Source organism: Dipteris shenzhenensis, chromosome 3 (genome assembly GCF_047967505.1).
Source record: "Dipteris shenzhenensis isolate YYH24624 ecotype China chromosome 3, Dip_SZ_1.0, whole genome shotgun sequence".
In the NCBI taxonomy this organism is placed as follows: Eukaryota; Viridiplantae; Streptophyta; class Polypodiopsida; order Gleicheniales; family Dipteridaceae; genus Dipteris; species Dipteris shenzhenensis.
This window is the reverse complement of record NC_141598.1, coordinates 43,982,026-44,003,467: the sequence shown is the minus strand read 5'-3', so window position 1 is coordinate 44,003,467 and position 21,442 is coordinate 43,982,026. Positions and strand designations below refer to the sequence as shown.

The 21,442-nt window shown below is 39.9% G+C and overlaps 1 protein-coding gene across 2 annotated transcripts; it reads left to right on the top strand.

Annotated features, from left to right (window-relative positions):
• Positions 1-16,109: 16,109 nt before the first annotated feature.
• LOC147903850 (protein ALUMINUM SENSITIVE 3-like) lies at positions 16,110-17,768 on the top strand. Of its 2 annotated transcripts, none has more exons than XM_087372837.1 (3): positions 16,110-16,475; positions 16,687-16,882; positions 17,026-17,768. In XM_087372837.1, exons 1-3 carry the CDS (start codon positions 16,188-16,190, stop codon positions 17,328-17,330), a joined length of 789 nt encoding a protein of 262 aa, XP_087228963.1. In that variant the 5' UTR covers positions 16,110-16,187; the 3' UTR covers positions 17,331-17,768. The 2 variants fall into 2 exon arrangements, with proteins under 2 accessions (XP_087228963.1, XP_087228962.1); XM_087372836.1 differs by having other exon boundaries at positions 16,111-16,475; positions 16,687-16,932.
• The last annotated feature ends 3,674 nt before the right edge of the window (positions 17,769-21,442 follow it).

Below are 21,442 nucleotides of genomic sequence, written 5' to 3'. Positions count from 1 at the left end.
GATACGCTGGGAGGACTTTGATTTCAATTCTACTCATTGTGCGAGCTACTTGCTGCTTCGGAGGTAATTAAAAGGGTGTCCTTCTTCGAAGGGTGGGATGCTCCCCAAGCTTGGGGGGAGATTTGGCGCATCTGCTTATTAATTCCTGTGGATAAGCTCATCTTGAATGATTTATTCTCATGAATAAATCATTCATGATATGCCAGGGTGACATAAATGCACAATGGTCACCCTGGCATATCATGAGTGGAGCTGGATATCTCAACACTCCCCCTCGAGCTCAATCCCAATTCATGCACACCAAGCAGATCTCTAAACTTGCGCAGCTTCTCTGTGCCCAATGCCTTTGTGAATATGTCAGCTACCCGATCCTGTGTGCTGACATAAACTAGATCAATAAAACCTACTAGAAGCTTCTCCTACACATAGTGATAATGCACCTCAATGTGTTTTGTTCTAGCATGATAGACTGGGTTATTTGCCAAATTTATACTACTCATGACTAGTGTTATGGGCATACCAAACCACATTCATAGTCATTATTGGTCTACACTGTTCTAATTATTGTATGGGCTTGAAGTAGTTCTTCCCCTAAATTTCATCATATCAAGTCTACACAGAGAAGTACACGACAGCTGAACCTAAACTTTCAATTGGGTACAAAACTCAAATGCAATCTTATGGGCACACCAAACTACATTCATAGTCAAGTAATGAGTTTACACCCCTCTAATTAATATATGGCCTTGAAGTAGTTCTTCGAGTAGAATTCATCATACCAATTTTGCATGTCGTTACCTAGGAGATTAAGAATTTCACAAAGAAAGAATTCACCAATTGGAGAAACACACCAAAACATGATTGAGAACCTACCATGCCTATCTATGAAGAAATGAAAGAGAAAAGCATCATTTGACATAAACATCAAGGACAAAAAGGTGAATCAAAGGATCGCATCCTCAAGAAACAGATCCATGTTCTAGTCAAATACATGAATACAAGCTAAGTCCCAAACCACCACAAAGGAGACCCTCCAAAGGGCATTGGTCAAAGATAATATATTGGACACCTAGACAATGATTAAGCCATGAACAAAAAAGGCCAAGAAGAGATGTAATAGTCATACATGGACTTAGAGCTGACTTAGAGCTATTAGGAATACAAATGGGGTCCTCAAGCAACAAAGGCAAGGTCAAAAGTAGCATATGGATGTGATAATACAAAAGGATCAATAAAACTATCTTGTGTAGTGTAGATTATTTATCTACAAGACTTCAAAATATGATGAACATGATTCCAAGGGACTAGGAGGACTTCTAGAGATGGTGTAACCCTCGATACCTACCCTTGGAAATGCTTGAGCACACATCATTCGATTCATCAATTCATATCAAATCAGGGAGGAAAAAAAGAGAAGTATGGCATAGCAATAGACAACCAAAGCCTCTTCATATATAGCTTAATACTATAGTAGTGTATGATATTTTTTGTATTTCCAAATTTGGTCAAAGACTTGCTTGTAGACAACAAGACCTCTAGATACAAGATTCTTAGAGATCTAGGGTTGGTTACCACCTAGCACAAAGGCAAATACTCCATAACATGATTTCTCTTTCCTATTATTGCTTGAGCGACAAGATGTTTCTTTTACATATTGCACCTAACTTTTGGCATAAGCACCAAGATACTTCTTTTACCAACCTACTGTTTGAGCAATACTTTGGGCTATGACACAACCTCATTCTCAAATTAATAGATTTTTGTTATTTAAGCAGCAAGTTGTCTTTCACTCCAAGGTGTTGCTTGAACAACATGTTGCACACAACATAGTTTATACCAACTCGTTAAATGAGAAATAGGTTGGGTGCAATACGATCTATTGCCCAAATCATTTTTTGAATTTGATTTGAGCAACATGTTGGTACAATACAACTATTGTCTCTAAATTTGTGGCATGCAACTTCTTGTTCAAGAAACACCTTGGAGTGAAACATAACTTGTTACTTAAATCAACAAAATCTAGTGATTTAAGAAAGAGGTTCTGCTACACCTAGCTTGAAGTAATTACTCAAGCAAAAGGTTACTTTGAGACAACATTTAACTCAAGCTTGGGTGCAAATTAACATGTCTCTTCATTTTAAAAATATAAATACTAGAGGAATATGTTTCAAGTGCGTTATTCAAATCAAAATAAGATATCTAATTGATATATTTTCTAAAGGTGTACAAATTGAAAATTTAGGTTCAGGGTTACAAGTTTGAGATTTTTTAGTCCATGGAAGCAACATCTTGTAACTTTTTTATTATTGTATTCCCTACTATAGAAGAGGGTTTACATGTTGTATATGGGAGCAATGAATTAGTGGACCTGATCCATCAAGTCGAAATGCAATATAAGGACCTAATGACTTTGAATGAGATTCAAAAGCCTAGGAAAGCAAATTCTATGATCACTCCAAAAAAATGATGGTGTATCTTTACCTCCTATGTGTTGAATTGAGCAAAATCTTGAATTACTCTATTTAATTCTTTATTAAAAAGTCTACACAATATGTTTTCATACTTTCACCTATTGAATACTAAACAAAAGTGTTGAGGTGACTTTTGAAAAATTATAGGGAAGACCAACTGGAGACACCCCTAGGAAATTTTATTTAATAAAGGAGACAAAAGTAAAGAGAGGGGGCAAACCAAGATCTCTAGTAAGTCACTCTCACCTAGCAAGCTTAACCAAAGTTTTGATACCATCTAGAAACATACTCTAATGCCATGCCAAATTGAACACATAGTTCACACATCTACGCGCATAGTGAACACGAAGGAAAGAGAAATTAGCATATTGGCTATACAAACATACACTCTTTCAACTACAAACAAAAGACAATATGATACAATATATGATGAACTCTAATGTGGGTTTCCCGAAGTCCATACGAACTATTCACACTTGAACTTAGGTCCCTTCTAGAGTTCTTCATATGTCTAACCATCTACCCTAAGTAAAAAACATACATACATATGCCCCACCGTATGTACATGGATGATGACTCTCCCAAAAAACCATACTGCAACACTAATGATGACCATATTTGTTTGGCACTTACAATAATTTTTTTCTCTTATGAACTTGGAATGATGTAGTTGAATTTCAAAGGTTAACCTTTGCATCTATATAGTCTCAATTGACTTTCTTGTAGAGTAGTTGTGGTATTTTTTACATTTTATACAAAAAAAATAGAATGTGGGTTTATATTCTAAAGTCAAGAAGATATACAAGGTTTTTACACCAACAAAAACAATAAAACAACTCCTTCCCCTACAGGAGGGGAGATCATACTGAGATCTAAGAGTCTGTCAACAACCGATCTAGGAGGTATTTCATTTAGCTTCATCCTTCAGAACCACGTGGGATACCACCTTGATGACAATTGTGCCTCGAATGTGATGGTAAGGACATGGGTGTCATCATTTATGGCCTTCTCTGGCTGAAGGGTCTACATGAATTGCTCCCTCAACATGATTTCGTTGCGCACTTTAGCTGATACACTCGTTGAGTCAAGACACCGATCTTTTTTATGAAGGTAGGCTTGGCAAAGGTTTCTACAGTTCAGCAGGGGTAGTTCTTTTTTGTGCTTGTGCATGCATGACACTTTGCATCACTACTCTCTCTTCAAGCGCACTGGCAGGTACAAAGATAGGATCAGGAGAAACAGGAGGAGGAGTAATGGTCTGTAGAGGGGTTGGGCTTTCATTCTCTTGGTGTTGAGGTTGTTCTCTTTCATTTGATTCCTTCCCTGCAAGAAGTCGTATCTGCTCGAACAGGCTATTTTCTTCATGGGCAAGATCATCTTCTTTCTGAGCAAAAGCATGTATTTGTGTCTGAGCTATGAGGATCTTTTGAAGAATGTCACTGCGCTCCAAGTTGCACACATGAATTTAAAAAGACATTAGTAGCATCAATAACTTTATCGTTTAAAAGTTTTATACACCATGAGAGCCAAATTGACCAAAGTGCCGAGGCTCGAAGGTGTTCCAATTTGGTGGAGCTCTGTTAAGGGTGTCTCCCAAGAGGAGATAATCATAGTTTAGAGGTAGTCTAGTGTGACAAATTTGAGCTGAAGTCCATAATGTTTTGGACAGTCTACAATTGAGGAATAAGTGCAGAATGTTCTCCTGGGTGCTTCTACATTGCCTGTAAATGCCATCGCCGTGTCCGATCCTGCGAGATCTTTTAGCACTCCAAACTCCTTTGTGTAGGATTAGCCAAAGCAAGAAGGATTGCTTCTCAGATATGTCTTTGTCCCACATTTTTTCGAATCTCTTCACCCACGTCCCCCAAGAATCTCTCCTGTGTCATTTCAGGTTGAGTGTCTTTAGTATTTCTTCCTGGCCTTCTACCCAAATTGGGATCAGTGTTAACTGGTTTTGTCCGACCCATCTAAATTCCCTTAGGGATGGTCTGAGGTGGCCTCTTATCCACGACAAGATTTCTATTGACCAGAGCCCCTATCTCTCATGAATTAGCCTCAAGTCAAATCTATTGAGATGGAATTTAGTCATCAAATTTCATCTTGCAACCATTTGCCCTGCTCTTGGTTCCATAAGTTTGTATCCCCTTCTTGTTGAGCCTGAGTGCTCCTTTCAAGTCCTCATTGCTTATATGCACCTTTGGCCAGATTATCAGGAACCAAATTAAATATTGACTACAAAAGCTACCTGTTTTTCTTGAAAAGCCCTTCCACTTGATATAACAACGTGTTGACTCCCAAGATTTCCACATTCCCTTCCACAATTTTGAACCCTTGGCTAAACATGTTTCACTGCCCAGAAGTGCCACCTCGGGACTCTACTTCCAACATCTGCATCTCTTGAGCCTGACTTTTTTTAGATTGCGTATGATTAGAGTTGCCCACATTGGATTAGGGTCTAGCACTTCCTTGATTATCCACTGGTTCATAAACCTTGCTGTCGCTGATCTCTCTATGTTCACTATCCGCAGTCCTCCTACATCCTTAGGTAGTGTGCACACTTGACATTTGACCTTAACCATCTTGTGGTGGTCAACGTCCCCCCCCCAAAGGAAGGAGCTATAAATTTTTCCCATAATCTTCTTAGTTGGTATCCAACAAGAGATGAAGTAAAGGATAGAGGGATAGATGTAGTGATTAAGAACAAACTTCCTTTTTGCAAGAGGTTGCTGAAGTCCTTGCATTGTTGAGTTTTTATCCTTGACTTTATCTGTTACCCAGTCCCACTGATCATTTATCAAGCATTTGAAGCCCATTGGGATACCAAACAATCTCAAGATGTCTCAATCCTTTATGACTTTGCAACCTTTTTCTAGGAGAAGTTGACGAGGATGGTTCCAAGTGCCAGATGTACCTGTTTTTTATGGTTTATTCTGGAACTTGAGGCTAGGTAGAAAACATGAAGACATTCCAAGGCTTCATTAACTGATAGGTCGTCATTGTGTAGAGTCAAGTTCGTATCATCCACGAATTGTTGACAGATGATCTGTCTTCCTTCTTCAACTTAAATTCCTTTAAGGGAACCATTGTCAACCTTGTCCTGGATGAGCCATCCCAGTGTTTTAGATAGGTTTGATCTCAGTCTGGCACTCATCTCTCTTTGAGAGTTGTGTGTTGTACTCTAAGATGTATGTTTGTATTTATAATATGTTTGCATGTTTAGATTGGATTTACTCTTAGTATCTTGAGAGTTATGTGATGCAATCTGAGCTGTATGTTCCGACTACATAATATGTTTGCATGGTTTGCATCTCGGTCTAGCACTCATCTCTCTAATGATAATTGTGTGATGTTGTCTGAATCTTATGTTTAGTTATTGTTTTTATCTTAGTCTAGCAATCATATCTCTAATGAGAGTTGTGTGATGCACTTAGGGTTGGCTTCCAACAAGCTGGCACTCATCTCTCTATTGGGAGTTGTATAATGTAGCTTGTGTCTGCACAAATGCATAGTCTAGCACTCATCTCTCTCTTTGGAGTTGTGTGATTCAGTCTAAGTTTAGGGTTATTTGCATAAGCATTTATCCTAACACTCATAAACGCATGATGCAATATGAGTTTATAACATAGAGAGATTTGCACAAACATCTAGCGTGGCACTTGCCTCCCTCAATAGTAGCTGTGCATTGTGTTATGAGTTTAGTGTTTGTTGCTTGTGTTTCAATTGTTGGCATTAAATTTGATTCTGAATTCTATGTTGTAGCTTGCATTCATATTAGATGGATCATACCGGTGATAAGAGAAATATTGATCACCCTGATCTTAGTGAAACCCATAAGAAGGTCCTTGAGAATGAGAACATCAAATTCTTGATGACTGTCAATCAGGACATCATTGAGATTGCTTTCATTAATGGCAAAAGCAATGTGTGTGATCTCGTGACCTCCATGGTAGAGCGTGGAGTAAGAGCCTTGCATGAAAGGTTTCCAGATGTAGAATTTGAAGACCAATACATTCATCATTCCATCTTGGGGAGCAGATGATGTCTCAATCAAATATATTGATACATCATTGGTTGTGACAAGGAGGATCTAGCCATCGATGTATGACTTGCATACATAAAGGATGCATGGCATGCCTTCAAAGACAAAGGAGATGCATCGGTGTCAATTCCACCTGTTCATCCATGGCCTTGTCCACCATAAGCACTGGTGGATCCACCATCTTCCACATCTAGTACAACCCTTCCTTCCATGTCCACCACAACCCTTCCTTCCATGTCCACCTTTCCATCCTAGTTTCCATGCTCCACATCCAATAGTCCTCCCTTTCGCTGCACATGCCCCCCCACATGGAATTTTTGGAGATATAGACACAAATGAGGCATTTGACTCATTCAATGTTTCTTTGTTGATTAAATTAGGTAGTCAAGATGCACCACTTAGCACCCAATGAACTGTAGATAGCGGAGATGCAACGTCAAGCATGGATGCACCTTGGGAAGCATGTTCTTTTTGAAGAACATTGTACTGAGATCATTAAGTAGTGTATTGAGTTTTTGGTTGCAATGTACATACCATGTCGAATATAAAGTCTGTCAAATATATGTAATGTGACATTTACTCTTTTCATGGCACTCCTTGAAATCTCAAATTCTTTGTGGGATGAAAATGCAATGCTATATTTAAGTTTTAAATGTGTATATTCTAAGTTTTAAATTCATATACTTTCTCTAATTATATGTCTCTTGATCATGCATGATGCAATGAGCAATCGTAAATGCCCAACTCTTGTAAAATAGCATGGCATAACCATAGTTAATCAAACGTTGGCATTAACTAAGTAAAATAGTACATAATACAGATGAAAATTTGAGATAATGCAAGGTCCTTCAATACGGAGTGACAGATGGATAAGAGCATATGCACTATCTATGACTCAATATAGGATATATGCACTATCTATCACTCAATATATTCATGATTGTGCATATTCAGGATGCAAGTACGCCAAAGGAGGCATGGGATACTTTAGCAAAAATGTACAGCACAAATACGCAAGCCAGGAAAATGCAGCTCAAGCAGGAGTTGCACAATGTGCAGAGAGAAAATATGAGCATCAATGACTATCACATGAAGGTGAAGAAAATTGCAGATGCACTTGCTTCCATTGGGTTGCCAGTGGAAGATGATGATCTAGTTTCTGTGACCTTGAATGGTCTAGGAAAGGATTATGCACAGTTTCGGACATCCATTGCCGTTCGTGAAAAATTTCCTGATTTTGAGGAGTCATTTGCTCTTCTAATTTTTGAAGAGCAGAGAAATGGTGGTGCATCTTCTTCACGAGGAACTTCAAAAGAAACTGCCTTCTACTCAAATGCTGGAAGAGGTAGACGCAGAGGTAGAGGAGGCCGATCTGGAGGCTGTGGTAGAAATCAAAATATGCAGCAAACTCAAGAAAACCAGTCCTTTGGAGGAGGACGTAGTAACTCTAGAGGCAGGGGGAGCCAAAGAGGTCATGGTGGATGGCAAAGAGGCCAAAATGCAAACAGCAATGTTGAATGCTACTATTGTGGTAAAATGGGTCATATGGCTAAAGACTGCTACAAAAAGCAGAATGACATCATGAATGTAAAATTGCAATAAGGGAATTATGCATCTTCTAGTAGATAGGGTGATGACAGAAATGAGCATCTGTTTATGGTGCAGCACATGACCAATTCTATGACAAGTGCAGAAGAAAGCAATGATGTGTGGTATGTTGACTCAGGTGCATCAAACCACATGACAGGTCATGCAGAATGGATGCAGGATGCAAGGAAAATGGGAAGACCAGGATTTGTGGAGACTGGTGATGATACTGCACATCCTATTGTGCAGATTGGTAAAATTCCTTTGTCTATGCAGGATGGGAAAAAGAAATACCTGTCTAATGTATTTCATGTCTCGAACATCACCAAGAACCTGGTTTCTATTGGTCAAATGGTTGAGCAGGGCTTGTAGGTCAGATTTAATCCTCATGGATGCTTTGTTGAGGATATGAAAAATAACGATCGCTTGATACCAAAAGGAAAGAAGAAGGGCAGGATGTTTACATTGGATGCGGATATGCCTGAATTGAGTGCAGCAATGTTTGCACATGGGACCGGTGTAGTTGCAGATATTGATATCTGGCATAAACACATTGGTCATGTTAATGTACAACGACTTAAATCAATGCAGGCCCAAAATATTGTTGCAGGATTGCCTAAATTCAAGGTTGTAGAAATGCATAAGGTATGTGAAGCCTGTCAATTTGGAAAATAGGCAAGGAAACCATTTCCTAGGCATGTTCAAGAGAGTAAGAAGCCATTGGAGGTAATCCACTCTGATGTATGGACTACTAAAGCTGCATCTATTGGAGACTATCATTATTTTGTCACTTTTATTGATGACTACAGCAGAAAAGTTTGGGTGCATTTTATGAAAAAGAAAAGTGAAGTGTTTGGGCATTTCAAAGCTTTTAAAGCTATGGTTAAAAAAGAAACAGGCCTACAAATAAAATGCCTAAGGTCAGATGGAGGGGGAGAGTACCTCTCAAAGCATAAGCATAAGCATAAGCTCATGCTTATGCTCATGCATGAGCATGAGCTTATGCGTAAGTTTCCGCAAGAGCTTATGCGGAAATAGAGAATGAGAGAAGCTTATGCTTCTCTCATTCTCTTTTTCCGCATAAGCTCCTTCTCTCTTTCCGCATAAGCTCCTTCTCTATATCCGCATGAGCATAAGCATGAGCTTATGCTTATGCTCATGCATGAGCATGAGCTTATGCGTAAGTTTCCGCAAGAGCTTATGCGGAAATAGAGAATGAGAGAAGCTTATGCTTCTCTCATTCTCTTTTTCCGCATAAGCTCCTTCTCTCTTTCCGCATAAGCTCCTTCTCTATTTCCGCATGAGCTTATGCGCAAGTTTCCGCATAAGCTTATGTGGAAATAGAGAATGAGAGAAGCTTATGCTTCTCTCATTCTCTTTTTCCGCATAAGCTCCTTCTCTCTTTCCGCATAAGCTCCTTCTCTATTTCCGCATGAGCATAAGCTCCTTCTCTCTTTCCACATGAGCTCCTTCTCTCTTTCTGCATAAGCTCCTTCTCTATATCCGCATGAGCATAAGCATGAGCTTATGCTTATGCTTATGCGGAAATAGAGAATGAGAGAAGCTTATGCTTCTCTCCTTCTCTATTTCCACATATGTGGAAACATGAGCATAAGCTCATGCTCACCCATGAGCATAAGCATAAGCTCATGTGGAAAAAGAGAAGGAGCTTATTTGGAAATAGAGAATGAGTTTCCGCATAAGCTCTTTCTCTTTTTCCGCATAAGCTCTTTCTCTTTCTCTTTTGCGTGAGCATATGCGGAAATAGAGAATGAGAGAAGCTTATGCTTCTCTCCTTCTCTATTTCCGCATATGCGGAAACGAGGCGGAAACATGAGCATAAGCTCATGCTCACCCATGAGCATAAGCATAAGCTCATGCGGAAAAAGAGAAGGAGCTTATGCGGAAATAGAGAATGAGTTTCCGCATAAGCTCTTTCTCTTTTTCCGCATAAGCTCTTTCTCTTTCTCTTTTGCGTAAGCATATGCGGAAATAGAGAATGAAGAAGCTTATGCTTCTCTCCTTCTCTATTTCCGCATATGCGGAAACATGAGCATAAGCTCATGCTCACCCATGAGCATAAGCATAAGCTTATGCGGAAAAAGAGAAGGAGCTTATGCGGAAATAGAGAATGAGTTTCCGCATAAGCTCTTTCTCTTTTTCTGCATAAGCTCTTTCTCTTTCTCTTTTGCGTGAGCATATGCGGAAACATGAGCATAAGCTCATGCTCACCCATGAGCATAAGCATAAGCTCATGCGGAAAAAGAGAAGGAGCTTATGCGGAAATAGAGAATGAAAGAAGCTTATGCTTCTCTCCTTCTCTTTTTCTGCATAAGCTCCTTCTCTTTTTCCACATGAGCATAAGCATGCGGAAACTCATTCTCTATTTTATGCATAAGCTCCTTCTCTATTTCCGATGCCTATGCTTAAGCATAAGCTCATGCTTATGCTCATGCATGTGCATGAGCTTATGCTTAAGTTTCCGCATAAGCTCATGCTTATGCGTGAGCTTATGCGGAAATAGAGAATGAGAGAAGCATAAGCTCATTCTCTATTTCTGCATAAGCTCATTCTCTATTTCCCACTCTATTTCCCCCTTCTCTCATTTCCCCCTTCTCTCCTTCTCTATTTTCCCTCATCTCTTTCCCCTTCTCTATTTCCCCCTTCTCTCATTCTCTATTTCCTCATTCTCATTCTTTTCTTTCCTTTACATCTTCTTTCCTCTTATCTTTCCCTCTTCTTTCCCTCTTTCCTTTCCCTCTTCTTTCCTTTCCCTCTTCTTTCTTCTTGCCTATGCCTATGCCTATGAGAATGCTCATGTTTGTTTTTTGTTTTCTGTTTTCGTGTTTGTGTCTATGTTAGACATGGGATCACGTCGCTCATCGACGAGTACGGATAGCCTCGCAGGAGGAGAGCTCACGATCTATATGCTCCAGAGGACTTTGATTCCTCTCAGGCGACTACCCCGAGGACTACCCCTGGTCCGACTCCTCTCGGTCCTAGCACTGTGACTACCCCTGGTCCGACCCCTCTTCCACGTAGCACTGCGACTACCCCTCAGGGGACTCCTTTGCTAGTCGCGCATGGCTTTGTTGGGACTCCCGACGAGTTTGTAGCACAGATGAGCGATGAGGAGGCAGCGAGATTCTTCTCTCTGCTCTCTCAGAGGACCTCCGCAATTCCTTCCCCTACACCGACGGGTGGACGTACTGCCCAGCCATCCCCTCGCGCCCCTTCGACCCCGGGATCATCACCTGCGCATGCCTCCCGCAAGGGAAGGAAGAGTAGGATGGGCAGCTCATGTTGTGCTGACTCAAGAGATGTAGACAAGTCAGCACACTCACGCTCCTTTAGGTCTCCACTTGGTCCGGAGACACAGTATTAGTCAGGTCCCTTTCCCTCTCCTACTCCCACAGCTACTCCTCGATCCGGAAGCGGTCGTGCAGCTTCCACTCCTTCAGACACTCCTTCAGACTCTGCTACCATCAGTCCCCCTTACTCATTAGGGGATCTCTCCTATCAAATCACATCTGCCGGAGAGATAATAGAAAACAAAAAGGGCAAAGCAGTGATGGCCGCCATGAGGCGGTTGATGAGTCATCACTTCAAGAGCGGCATAAATATCGATTGGCGGTATCAAGATGCCCAAAAGAAGCAGGCGGTGATCGATGAGTTAAAACAAAGATATCCTAATCCGCCAAATGTGGAGTTTAATAACAATTATATGCTCGAGCACGTGGGTTTGGTCCTAAAGCATCGCAGATCAACCATGCGTACTTCCATTACAAAGGGGTTGGCTAAACCCAGCTGGGCAGACAAAGCTGATTGGAAGTACTTCAAGAAGCAACATAGGGACCATCCCGAAATGTTCGAGGGTCAGAGGAGCGCTGCGAAGAGACGGCTGGACGTCGTAGGTACTTCGCACTTTGGTGCAGGCGGACGGTATGCGTTCGAGGCAACCGTGGTAAGTTTACTTCTTTCCATTTAATGTATTGTTCTATTTGTTTTACTTACATATTACATGCACTTTAGCTAACTCTAACTCTCATAAATTGGATCCACAGCAAGCTGCGATGGGTCGTCTTCCTACGGATGCAGAGACGCGGCGCGCATTTCGGATAGGAACAAAGCCGTGGTTTATTGAGCAAGAGGCAATGGGAGTGACAGTCGATTGGGCTGAGGTGGCTGCTCGCATGGTATAAGTTTACTCCTACTTGTAATCTCACTTTTTAATTTAAGTTCCAATCTAATTTTTGATTTATATGGTTCACTCTTAGGGTCAAAGCTCAAGCGTCCCATCATCAGAGACGAGCGATCAACAGGGGCAAGGATCGGACGCAGGTGCCGAGGACGAGGGAGAAGACGTAGGTGTCGGGGACGAGGGAGAAGATGCAGGTGCCGAGGACCAGGGAACAGGCCAACAAGACGATTCAGATTCGGATTCGGATTAGTAGTGGTAGTAGCATTTTGTATATCCACTCGTTAGAGCAATTTTGTATCGCCCTTTCACAGGGTAATTTTGTTACAAACACAGTTGTATATGTATATGCATTTCTTCCTCATCGTTCACAAGAACAATTTTGTATCACCCTGCAAGCAAGGGAAATTTTGTTATAAAAAACTTTCTTTTGTAATTACAAAAAAAAAAAAAGGATTAGTGGGGCTAAACAGGGCCAAAAGGAAGCCCTGTTTAGCCCCACTAACCCTTTTTTTTTACTTCTGTTAATCGTCGCTATATAGCGACGTTTACCAGTGTTGCTATATAGCGGCAATTAACAGAGTCGCTATATAGCGACGTTTGCATCGTCGCTATATAGCGACGATTAACAGCGTCGCTATATAGCGATGGTTTATAGCGACGCTCCTTTTCCGACGATTTTAACGACTTTTATAGCGACCTTTGCGCCCGTGAAAAAAAAATTTTTAATGTAAAAAGCGTCGGTATTTCCGTCGGAAAATGGCCTATGCCTTGTAGTGCAATATCTGGCTACTCCCTCAATGCAACGTTGGTCTGCAACAAAACGTGTTCTAAAGTATTTGAAAGGCACTTCTAATTTTGGATTAGTTTATCGACATCATAGAGAATCATCTTTTGTGATGTCTCTTGATCTTTTGGGATATACAGATGCAGATTGGGCAAGCTCTCACTTCTCTATGCGGTCTACAAGCGCTCGAGAATTGGTTTGGCTACGACAATTGCTTGCAGATGTTGGTCATCCTCCATCATCCAGTACTTCTCTCAGCTGTGATAATCAAAGTGCCATAAGTCTGGCTAAAGGCTATGTTCAGCATAACAAATCCAAACATATTGCTGTTCGTTACCATTATGTCAGACATGAAGTGAAGAAAGGGATGATAATGATTGAACATTGTCCCACTTCTCAGATGATTGCAGATATTCTCACTAAAGGACTTAGTGAGGCATGCTTCACAGTGCTACGATCAGTAGTTGGAGCTCTTGCAGCTTCTCTCTTCCAAGATTAACACACCTATGGGTGACCTTTTGTATATAAATGCACATCTGCATTACATACTTGTAAATAATTGTACAAATGATCAACTTGTATATTGTATATAGGAGCTTGGGTTTTTCCTTGTGCTCCCCAAGGGTTTTTTCATCCATAGCTAGAGACCTTTGTTTGAGTGGGGGTGTTAGAGCTATATATAGCTTGCCCTAACTTGAACTAGGACTCGCCTATATATATGTAACTAGTGATCAATATGAATCAGTCTTTGGGAGTCTATTTGGTGTGTTTATCATCTCTTCTTATTCTCTCTCAATAATTCACATGCACAATTGAAAGTTCAATATCTGTTAAGAATGCAAAGTATGCAAATTTTTCAAAAGCATTGAAATACTTGTTCATTTGTTAACTTTATTATACATAGTATTGATTCACAAAAGGTATAAACTACAAATACAACACAAACACTTATATTTTATAACACTTTTTTACATAGCATTCATTCACAAAAGAAAGAAACTTTCATTTTTAAAAGAATACAACACAAACACTCTAACATAGTTCACATAAGAGACCCTAAGAACACAAGAGATCCTAAGAACTAATCTTCTTTTAAAACTTCAAGGAACTACTGAAGCAATCTAAAAGGTTTTCCTTATTTGCGTTTGCTTCTTTGATCTCTTTTGCTAAACTAGAGGGCCAAGCACAAGATAGCCAAGCTTGCATCGGCTATCAAGAGATTGTCAAGATATATGGGACAGGTTGTTCTTACTAATGAACGTATTCATATGAATAGTTTATTCATCAATAGTCATCTTTATGAATAAAGTATTCATACGAATATTGAAAGATCACATGGTGAATCTTGAAAAGAGGAGATGTGGTAGTGAATCACTTGACTATTCAATCCATTTTTATTGAATCTTGAATTTGAAAAATTTCACTTAGTTTTTCAAAGTGGCCAATAGATCAAATAATTATGTGTTAAAAGGGTCAATTAGCTAATGCTCATTCATTCAGCTTATTTTTACAACATAAAGTAGACAACTAAAGGTAAAACTCAATGTTTTTAATGCATCAAACATAGCTATGATAAGTATCCAAAAACAACAAAACATGGTCCAAGAGAAAAGGTAACATTAATGGAGGAAAACTTTGCAATTCGATGACATCAAGGTACTATGGTATAGAGAATGAAAGATGGGAGGGCCACCTTTTATTAGGGGCCAAGTGAAAGCTATCCCAATATATTGTCAAGTGAAATTATTGTGAGGGGTGTGCCAAGATCTTTGGAGTCTATCTAACCTACTATGGAATAACTGTGATGGAATATGGCATAAGTCATTTTCTAAAAAACAAAGCATATACAATTTGAACCCTATGGAGCCTGCCATGGAAAATACAATGAAATTGATTGTGACATCTATCATTAAAACAAAGGACGTATCACTCAAAAGCAATCTTTCACCAAACATTCATAGTACCATGTTATGTGATGATGGTAGGCCTTCCATGAGGTTAATGACTACCTCATGACTACATTCCAAGTGTAGCTGGTCACCATTCTTGAGCCCATGCATACTGATGAGTGGAAAATGCCTCAATGACTACCCATGTTACTTTTGGTTGAAGATCGGGTTAGATCTTGCTTGACTTATATTACTCAACCTAACTCCATTTAGAGCTAATGCTGACATGGTTCAACCATGTATAGTTGTGATCCTTGGCCAACACTTGCACATGCACAATCCTTGTGAGATGGGGTAGTACAACTCAACTTTTTAACTTTGTCTAAACGTGGCATATCTATATTCCTCAAGATATGCAATTCTATTCAAATTCTAAAAAGGGGACATTACATAAGGTTTAATATCTAATCTATTAAATTTGTATGTTCTCGTTTTATCTAGAAAGAAGCTTCAATCATATGCCAAGTAATTGACTTATTTGGAGAGAATATGTTTTCTTATCAAAAAAATCAACTTTAACTTTAAAAAAAGAGAGTAAATTATTGTTTTGGATAGGACATAAACATTAAAGACCAAATGTCTAATCCATTATACATTTGACTAGTAAATACTCAATAGGGAGAATATATAGACCAATATAGGGGACAAGGAGGAGGGGGGGGGGGGGAGGGTAGTGCTTGTGTTGAGAGGAGGAGGGGGAGGGCTACGGGTTAGACAAATCGTCTACTTATGCACATATTTGCCGAGAGTGTCGAGTGCTAAAAAATAAGAAATTTCGTATATAGAGTGGTTGGCTTGCCTGCCAGAAGTGATTGCAAGAATCCCACCCATTTCAACCTTAGGAATCGATGTTCATATGTAAAGCTCCCTTGTTTGGCCATAAGTATTGTCCAAGACGTTTCAAAGTTGGCATTTTGAGTTTGTAAAACGGCTACCGAAACACAAAACGGAAGAAATCTACTCTTGAAAAGACTACTCAAGCACAACCTCTGGTTCTTGGTTACTGTGGTCAGTATTGACGTTGACAAGAAGATCCATCGCACATGTACAAACGTGAAAAGTCTCATATCCTTCTCTGTCGCCTCTCTCTTATTCATCTTGGAACAATACGCAACTGGAAAGAACAGCAAACAGCCAGATCAGAAAGCTGCTGGCTATGGAAGTTCCTGCAGCTTTCTCTCCAGCTATGGAAGCCTCTGGTAGCGAGGGCGTATCCTCTTGGGCTCCTTCCTTCCTCGCTGATGACCTTTCCAAGCTTGCTGCCTCCCTGGTCGTTTTTTTAGTGGCACTGTTTGCTTCCTGTATTGAGGAGCTCGCAATGGTCCAGGAGCTCGCCTTCTCCTTCATCAGGCCCGTTTGCCAGCTCTTCGTCGTCGGTTTTCTGCTGCAGTTCCTCTTCTCGCAGCCCAATATCTTGTGGACTCTCTTGCCATATCTCCTTGCAGTGAGTCTCGCGAGATTGCTTGATCTGGTTTTGTTTTTGGTTATTTCTGCTCGCGTGCATTTCTTCCCTTGGGTTTGAGGTCGGTATAGGCGTCTGTGTACGAAATTACGTGTTTTCAAAATTACGTATTTTCAAATTTAGCCGCTAGACGTTTGTACAGGGTTGGCGAGTGATTAGATGTAAGTTTCACATATGATGGACAATACTGTAGGTCTTAGTTGCTGGTTACACTGCTGGACGGCGAGCAAAACATGTGCCGCGGGCGCAATACGTTGCCGGAGCTTCAATATTTATTGGGACCTGCATCACGATGTCGTTGCTTGTAGTCTTGGGAGTGTTCCCTCTCACACCTCGATACATGATTCCGGTTGCGGGACTAACTGTTGGCAGGGCGATGGTTGTGACTGGTATAACGCTGAACCGTTTACGCGACGATCTAAGGCTTAAGCAGAACCTTGTAAGAAATCTCAGTCTTAAATATCATCAATTGGAAGGAGCAGCTACATGCTGAACACTGTTTTTCTAAAACACTCCAGATTTGTCGTGGCAGGTGGAGACGGCTCTGGCTTTGGGGGCGACACCGAGGCAGGCGTGCAAAGGTATCGTGAGGGGGGCATTGGCAATAGCTCTGGCTCCACTGTTGGATACAGCCAAGACATTTGGGTTGGTGAGCTTGCCTGGGGCAATGACTGGCATGATGTTAGCTGGGGCCTCGCCATTGCAGGCCATTGTGCTACAGATCGTGATCATGAACGCGTTGCTATGCGCGTCTTTTCTAAGCAGCATTGTGGCCGCGCGTTTCAGTTGGAGTCTCTTCTTCACAGACACGTATCAGCTCCGCCGCAATGCTATTGAAGCAGATTGATGTCGCAATATCTCTAAGTAACGAGTTGATCAACCACAGTGCAACCCTTGTTCCCTGTGGATGACTTTCGAGGATTACTCTCTTGGTCTTGCTTTTGCAATGCTCAATTCCTTTTTCTTCTCACTCTTGAGAGTCTTGCGTGTGGCAAACATTATCAAAGATTTTGTGCAGCGCATTTCTACAACGGGTGATACCATCACCATGCCTTGAATTCTTGAAGTGGGCTGCCTGTCTTCTAAATTGTTATTTGAGTATTCCAAATGGACACTACGCCTTTTCTCTACCACAAAGCACAAGGCATGTGTATAAGGAAGATATTGTACACATGTACACGCATCATATTAGCAACATAAATTGACATATGGCTAATTTGCAAAACTCCAACATAAGAAAGATTCCAATTTACTATGTAATGCTTGATATGTGGATTCCCCTATTCTCATACAATCAATGATATGAATCCTCTCATTGCTAGTCTAACTCTTTCATTACATTGACTATGTCAAAGCAACTTTATTGATGCATCAAGCTTTGTTCACACTTTTGCTTATTTTAGGATGTGAAGATTGATTGGTAGTGGCAAGTGCATGTGCACAAAGCATGACATCATCTAAGTTTGAGAGTAACACTTGCAATCCCTCTCACTCTAAGGCTAGTGACAATTGCTTTGTCATGGAGATCCTTGTTCTCGAGTTGAAGATTTATTATATTATTCCCCAAACCTGTGAGTTGTTCTACTTTGGCTCTCTACAATTCACTTGCTTGGATAGCCATTGTCAGAGCATGGACCAATTGATTGAAATGGAGGAGTCTACTATATGGAAGGTTCTACAAGATACAGTTGCCACTCCAAGTAGTCCATACCAACTTCAAACCCAAGAAAAGAAATGCAACACAATGATACGTTTTCTCAATGCCTTCGAATGATACTTGTCCCGTGTACTTGTTTGAGAATATTTATATCCTCAAATAGCTACTTTTAGAGCAAAAGTGTAGACCTTGATGTGTCGATAAAGCTTCTTTGATACAATCATTTCTTCGATACAATCATATTAATTATGTATATTATGAAAGATTTAGGCTAGCAACAATGACAGGATTCATATCATTGATTGTAAAAGAATGGGGGGATCCACATATCAACATCTGCCTTATGCTGTAATTTTGTGAATTGGCCTTGTGTTAATTTATGTTGCAATGCATGTTCATGTGTACAACATATTCCTTATAACATGCCCCATCATTTAATGTGATAGAGGAATAGGGACCGTTGTCCATTTGGAATACTCAAGGCATGGTGAAATATAGAGCAAGGCAACCTACTTCATGAATTCAAGGCATGGTGGTGATATCACTTGTAGTAGAAATGTGCTCCACCAAATGTTTGAATCACTTTGTAGATGTTTGCTAAGCAAGACTCTAGTCTCTCAGCAATGAGAGGTTCACATCATGATGAAGACCAAGAGTTCATCTTCAAATTGTAGAGATGGTCCACTATAAAGGTAGCACGTAGAGGAGTACTAGTTAGAGGGTGCTAAGCCCATCTATGCTATGGATCTGGAAGAACCAATGACACTAGGAAAACCTATTTTTTAAAGGAGGGGTCCTCTCAAACTTGGATTATTAAGGTAAGATTCAAGACTCTCGTAAGTTTGAGAATTATCCTAATGCTTATGACTAGTTAGTATCCTCTTCTAGATGAAGATTTGGGAGGTGAGCTAATGGAGGTGCCATAGTCTATACCAAGAACAAAAACTTGTGAGCTAAGATTTATGAATTCTCAATTTAGAAATAAAAATTTTAAAATTTCTAAAAAATAGCAAATACTCATCCGAAATGATCCTAAACATCGAAAATAGTAAGAAATTAAATAAAAACAAGCAATTGTACCAAACAAAGTTATAAGAATTAGGCAAAAGCCTTATCTCAAAAGCAGAGTTTTTGTAAATATGGTTTTAACATAAAAAGATATGAAAGAGGATCCTTTCAAACCCAAAAATAATAATATTGTTTCCTAAAATTTATAATATTTGCAAATAAACAAATTACTAACATGAACTTACGAGATTAAACTAAAATAACAAAAAATGATGATAATATCATGTATGGGAAATACATCTATAAATATTGGGCATTCCATTAAAAAATAACCTAAAACAAGAATACATGATTCTATAAGCATGTTTCCATGATCTTTAATGCATCATTACATAATATAGTTGAAGATTTTCATGCACTGTGGACTTGTAATGTGATGCTAGTATCACCTAAACAAGTAGCAATGATTTGTTGGTGAGTAAACTAACAAGGTGATGCTATTTTAACAACAAAAAAACCCATAAGAAGTAGTTGCTTCACCCCCTTGCTTATAGAAAATAATACTAACACAACAAGACAAAGCAACTACAGACACACAAAATAGCAGGCACGTTTATAGGTGCTACTCGAATAGTGAAAATACGGGCGTGTCTAATAGCACGTCTATTAGCACGTTTGCACTGTGAATTAGACGCAGATTTAGACGCAAAACAGAGAATACAAAAAGTGAGATTTTGGTGCATGCTGATAAATGTACATCACTACTTTCCAAACATTCACAACAAGACAAAGCACCCCCAGATGTGCATACAGACACGTTTACTGAACTAAAAAAAAACTTACGGGTGCGTCTATTTACGCGTGTATTTTTGAGTCTAGAGACCCGTGTCTATATAGCAAACAGACGTGTGTATAGACACACATCTAGACACATAAATAGATGCTCTGTTAAAAATTTTAAAAAACAGACAGACGCATCGTTAAACACGTGTATAGACACGTTTATAAATGGTCTTATAGACGTGTTTATAGATGCATAAATAAACGCTTCTCGAACAGACAGACACATTTATAGACACACTGATAGACGTGCTATATAATATATTTTTTTAAATTTACAGAATGTTGTGTATGTTGTGTATGCTATATAGTTACAAGAATCCCATTTTCACATTTTGTAATTCAATTCTTACAACCAACGGCATTTTAATTACAATTCCAAATAAAGCATTATAACTCCAAAATGCAATAAAATTGAAAGCTCAAAAAGTGCTTGTATGTACATATAGCACGAAGCTAAGCCACGTCATGTGGCTTCAAGTACAAAAAATAAGAGGAGTGTATATACAAGAGGCACGAAGTCAAGCCAATGGCTTTAAGTACAAAAAAGAGTAGCTAGCACTACTTCTACAACTAATCCTCGCTCCCTTCCATGCTCCCTTCTGCACTCCCTTCTCCACCTCCTTCCTTGTCTTCTTCCTTGTCTTCTTGTGCAGGGACCTATAAACAAGGGACAACATATATCAATGTATGAAAAATCAAATCTTTACTTATAATATTGACATTATTTAATTACTTTCAAATACCTTGGGGGCCACTCCAGTAGCCTAGATATACTGCTCCTCAGTAATCGACTCGTCATGATAGAAGTGCTTCCATGTATCTCCTCTATGATGGTGGCAGTGGTAGGCTGTCTCCACAGGAGTAGGGTATCTGCCCACGATATCAAGCTACAAGACGACACAATTTACGGAGGGGTTAGTATAAAGAAATAACCTCCTAATAAACTACATAAGCAATATAATTTGAGATCGATACTTACAAATTAGGCCTCCCATGAATCAACACCCCCTGCTCTAAAATGCACGCTTCCATATTACTCCATCTAGATCCTTCGTGCCTCCACGTGCTGTAGACTGGGGTCCTTCCTCGCTGACTTCATTGCTTTCTTCCACTCATGCTTGTGAGCGATGTGGGGTGGGTCCCTTGGTGGTTGACCTCCCTCGAGCCTGGCAAGCTCTGCTAGTGCCTCCTCTTAAGCGAAGATCTTTTATTGCCAAGTATCGTAACAATCTTTGACTTGGCCCATTTATCTGTGAACCGACGATTGGGGGGGTTAGGATACCTAGAGCGAATAGTAGCGAGGGTCTCATCAGCCAACCTCTTTGGCTGGTCTTTGTAGTGGATAAAGCAATCTCTGTAATTGTTAGCAATTATAGAGTGCATGAAGGCCATGATGTCCTTCCCCCATGCATCCATCAAGATGCCTCCTGTCTGAGTGATG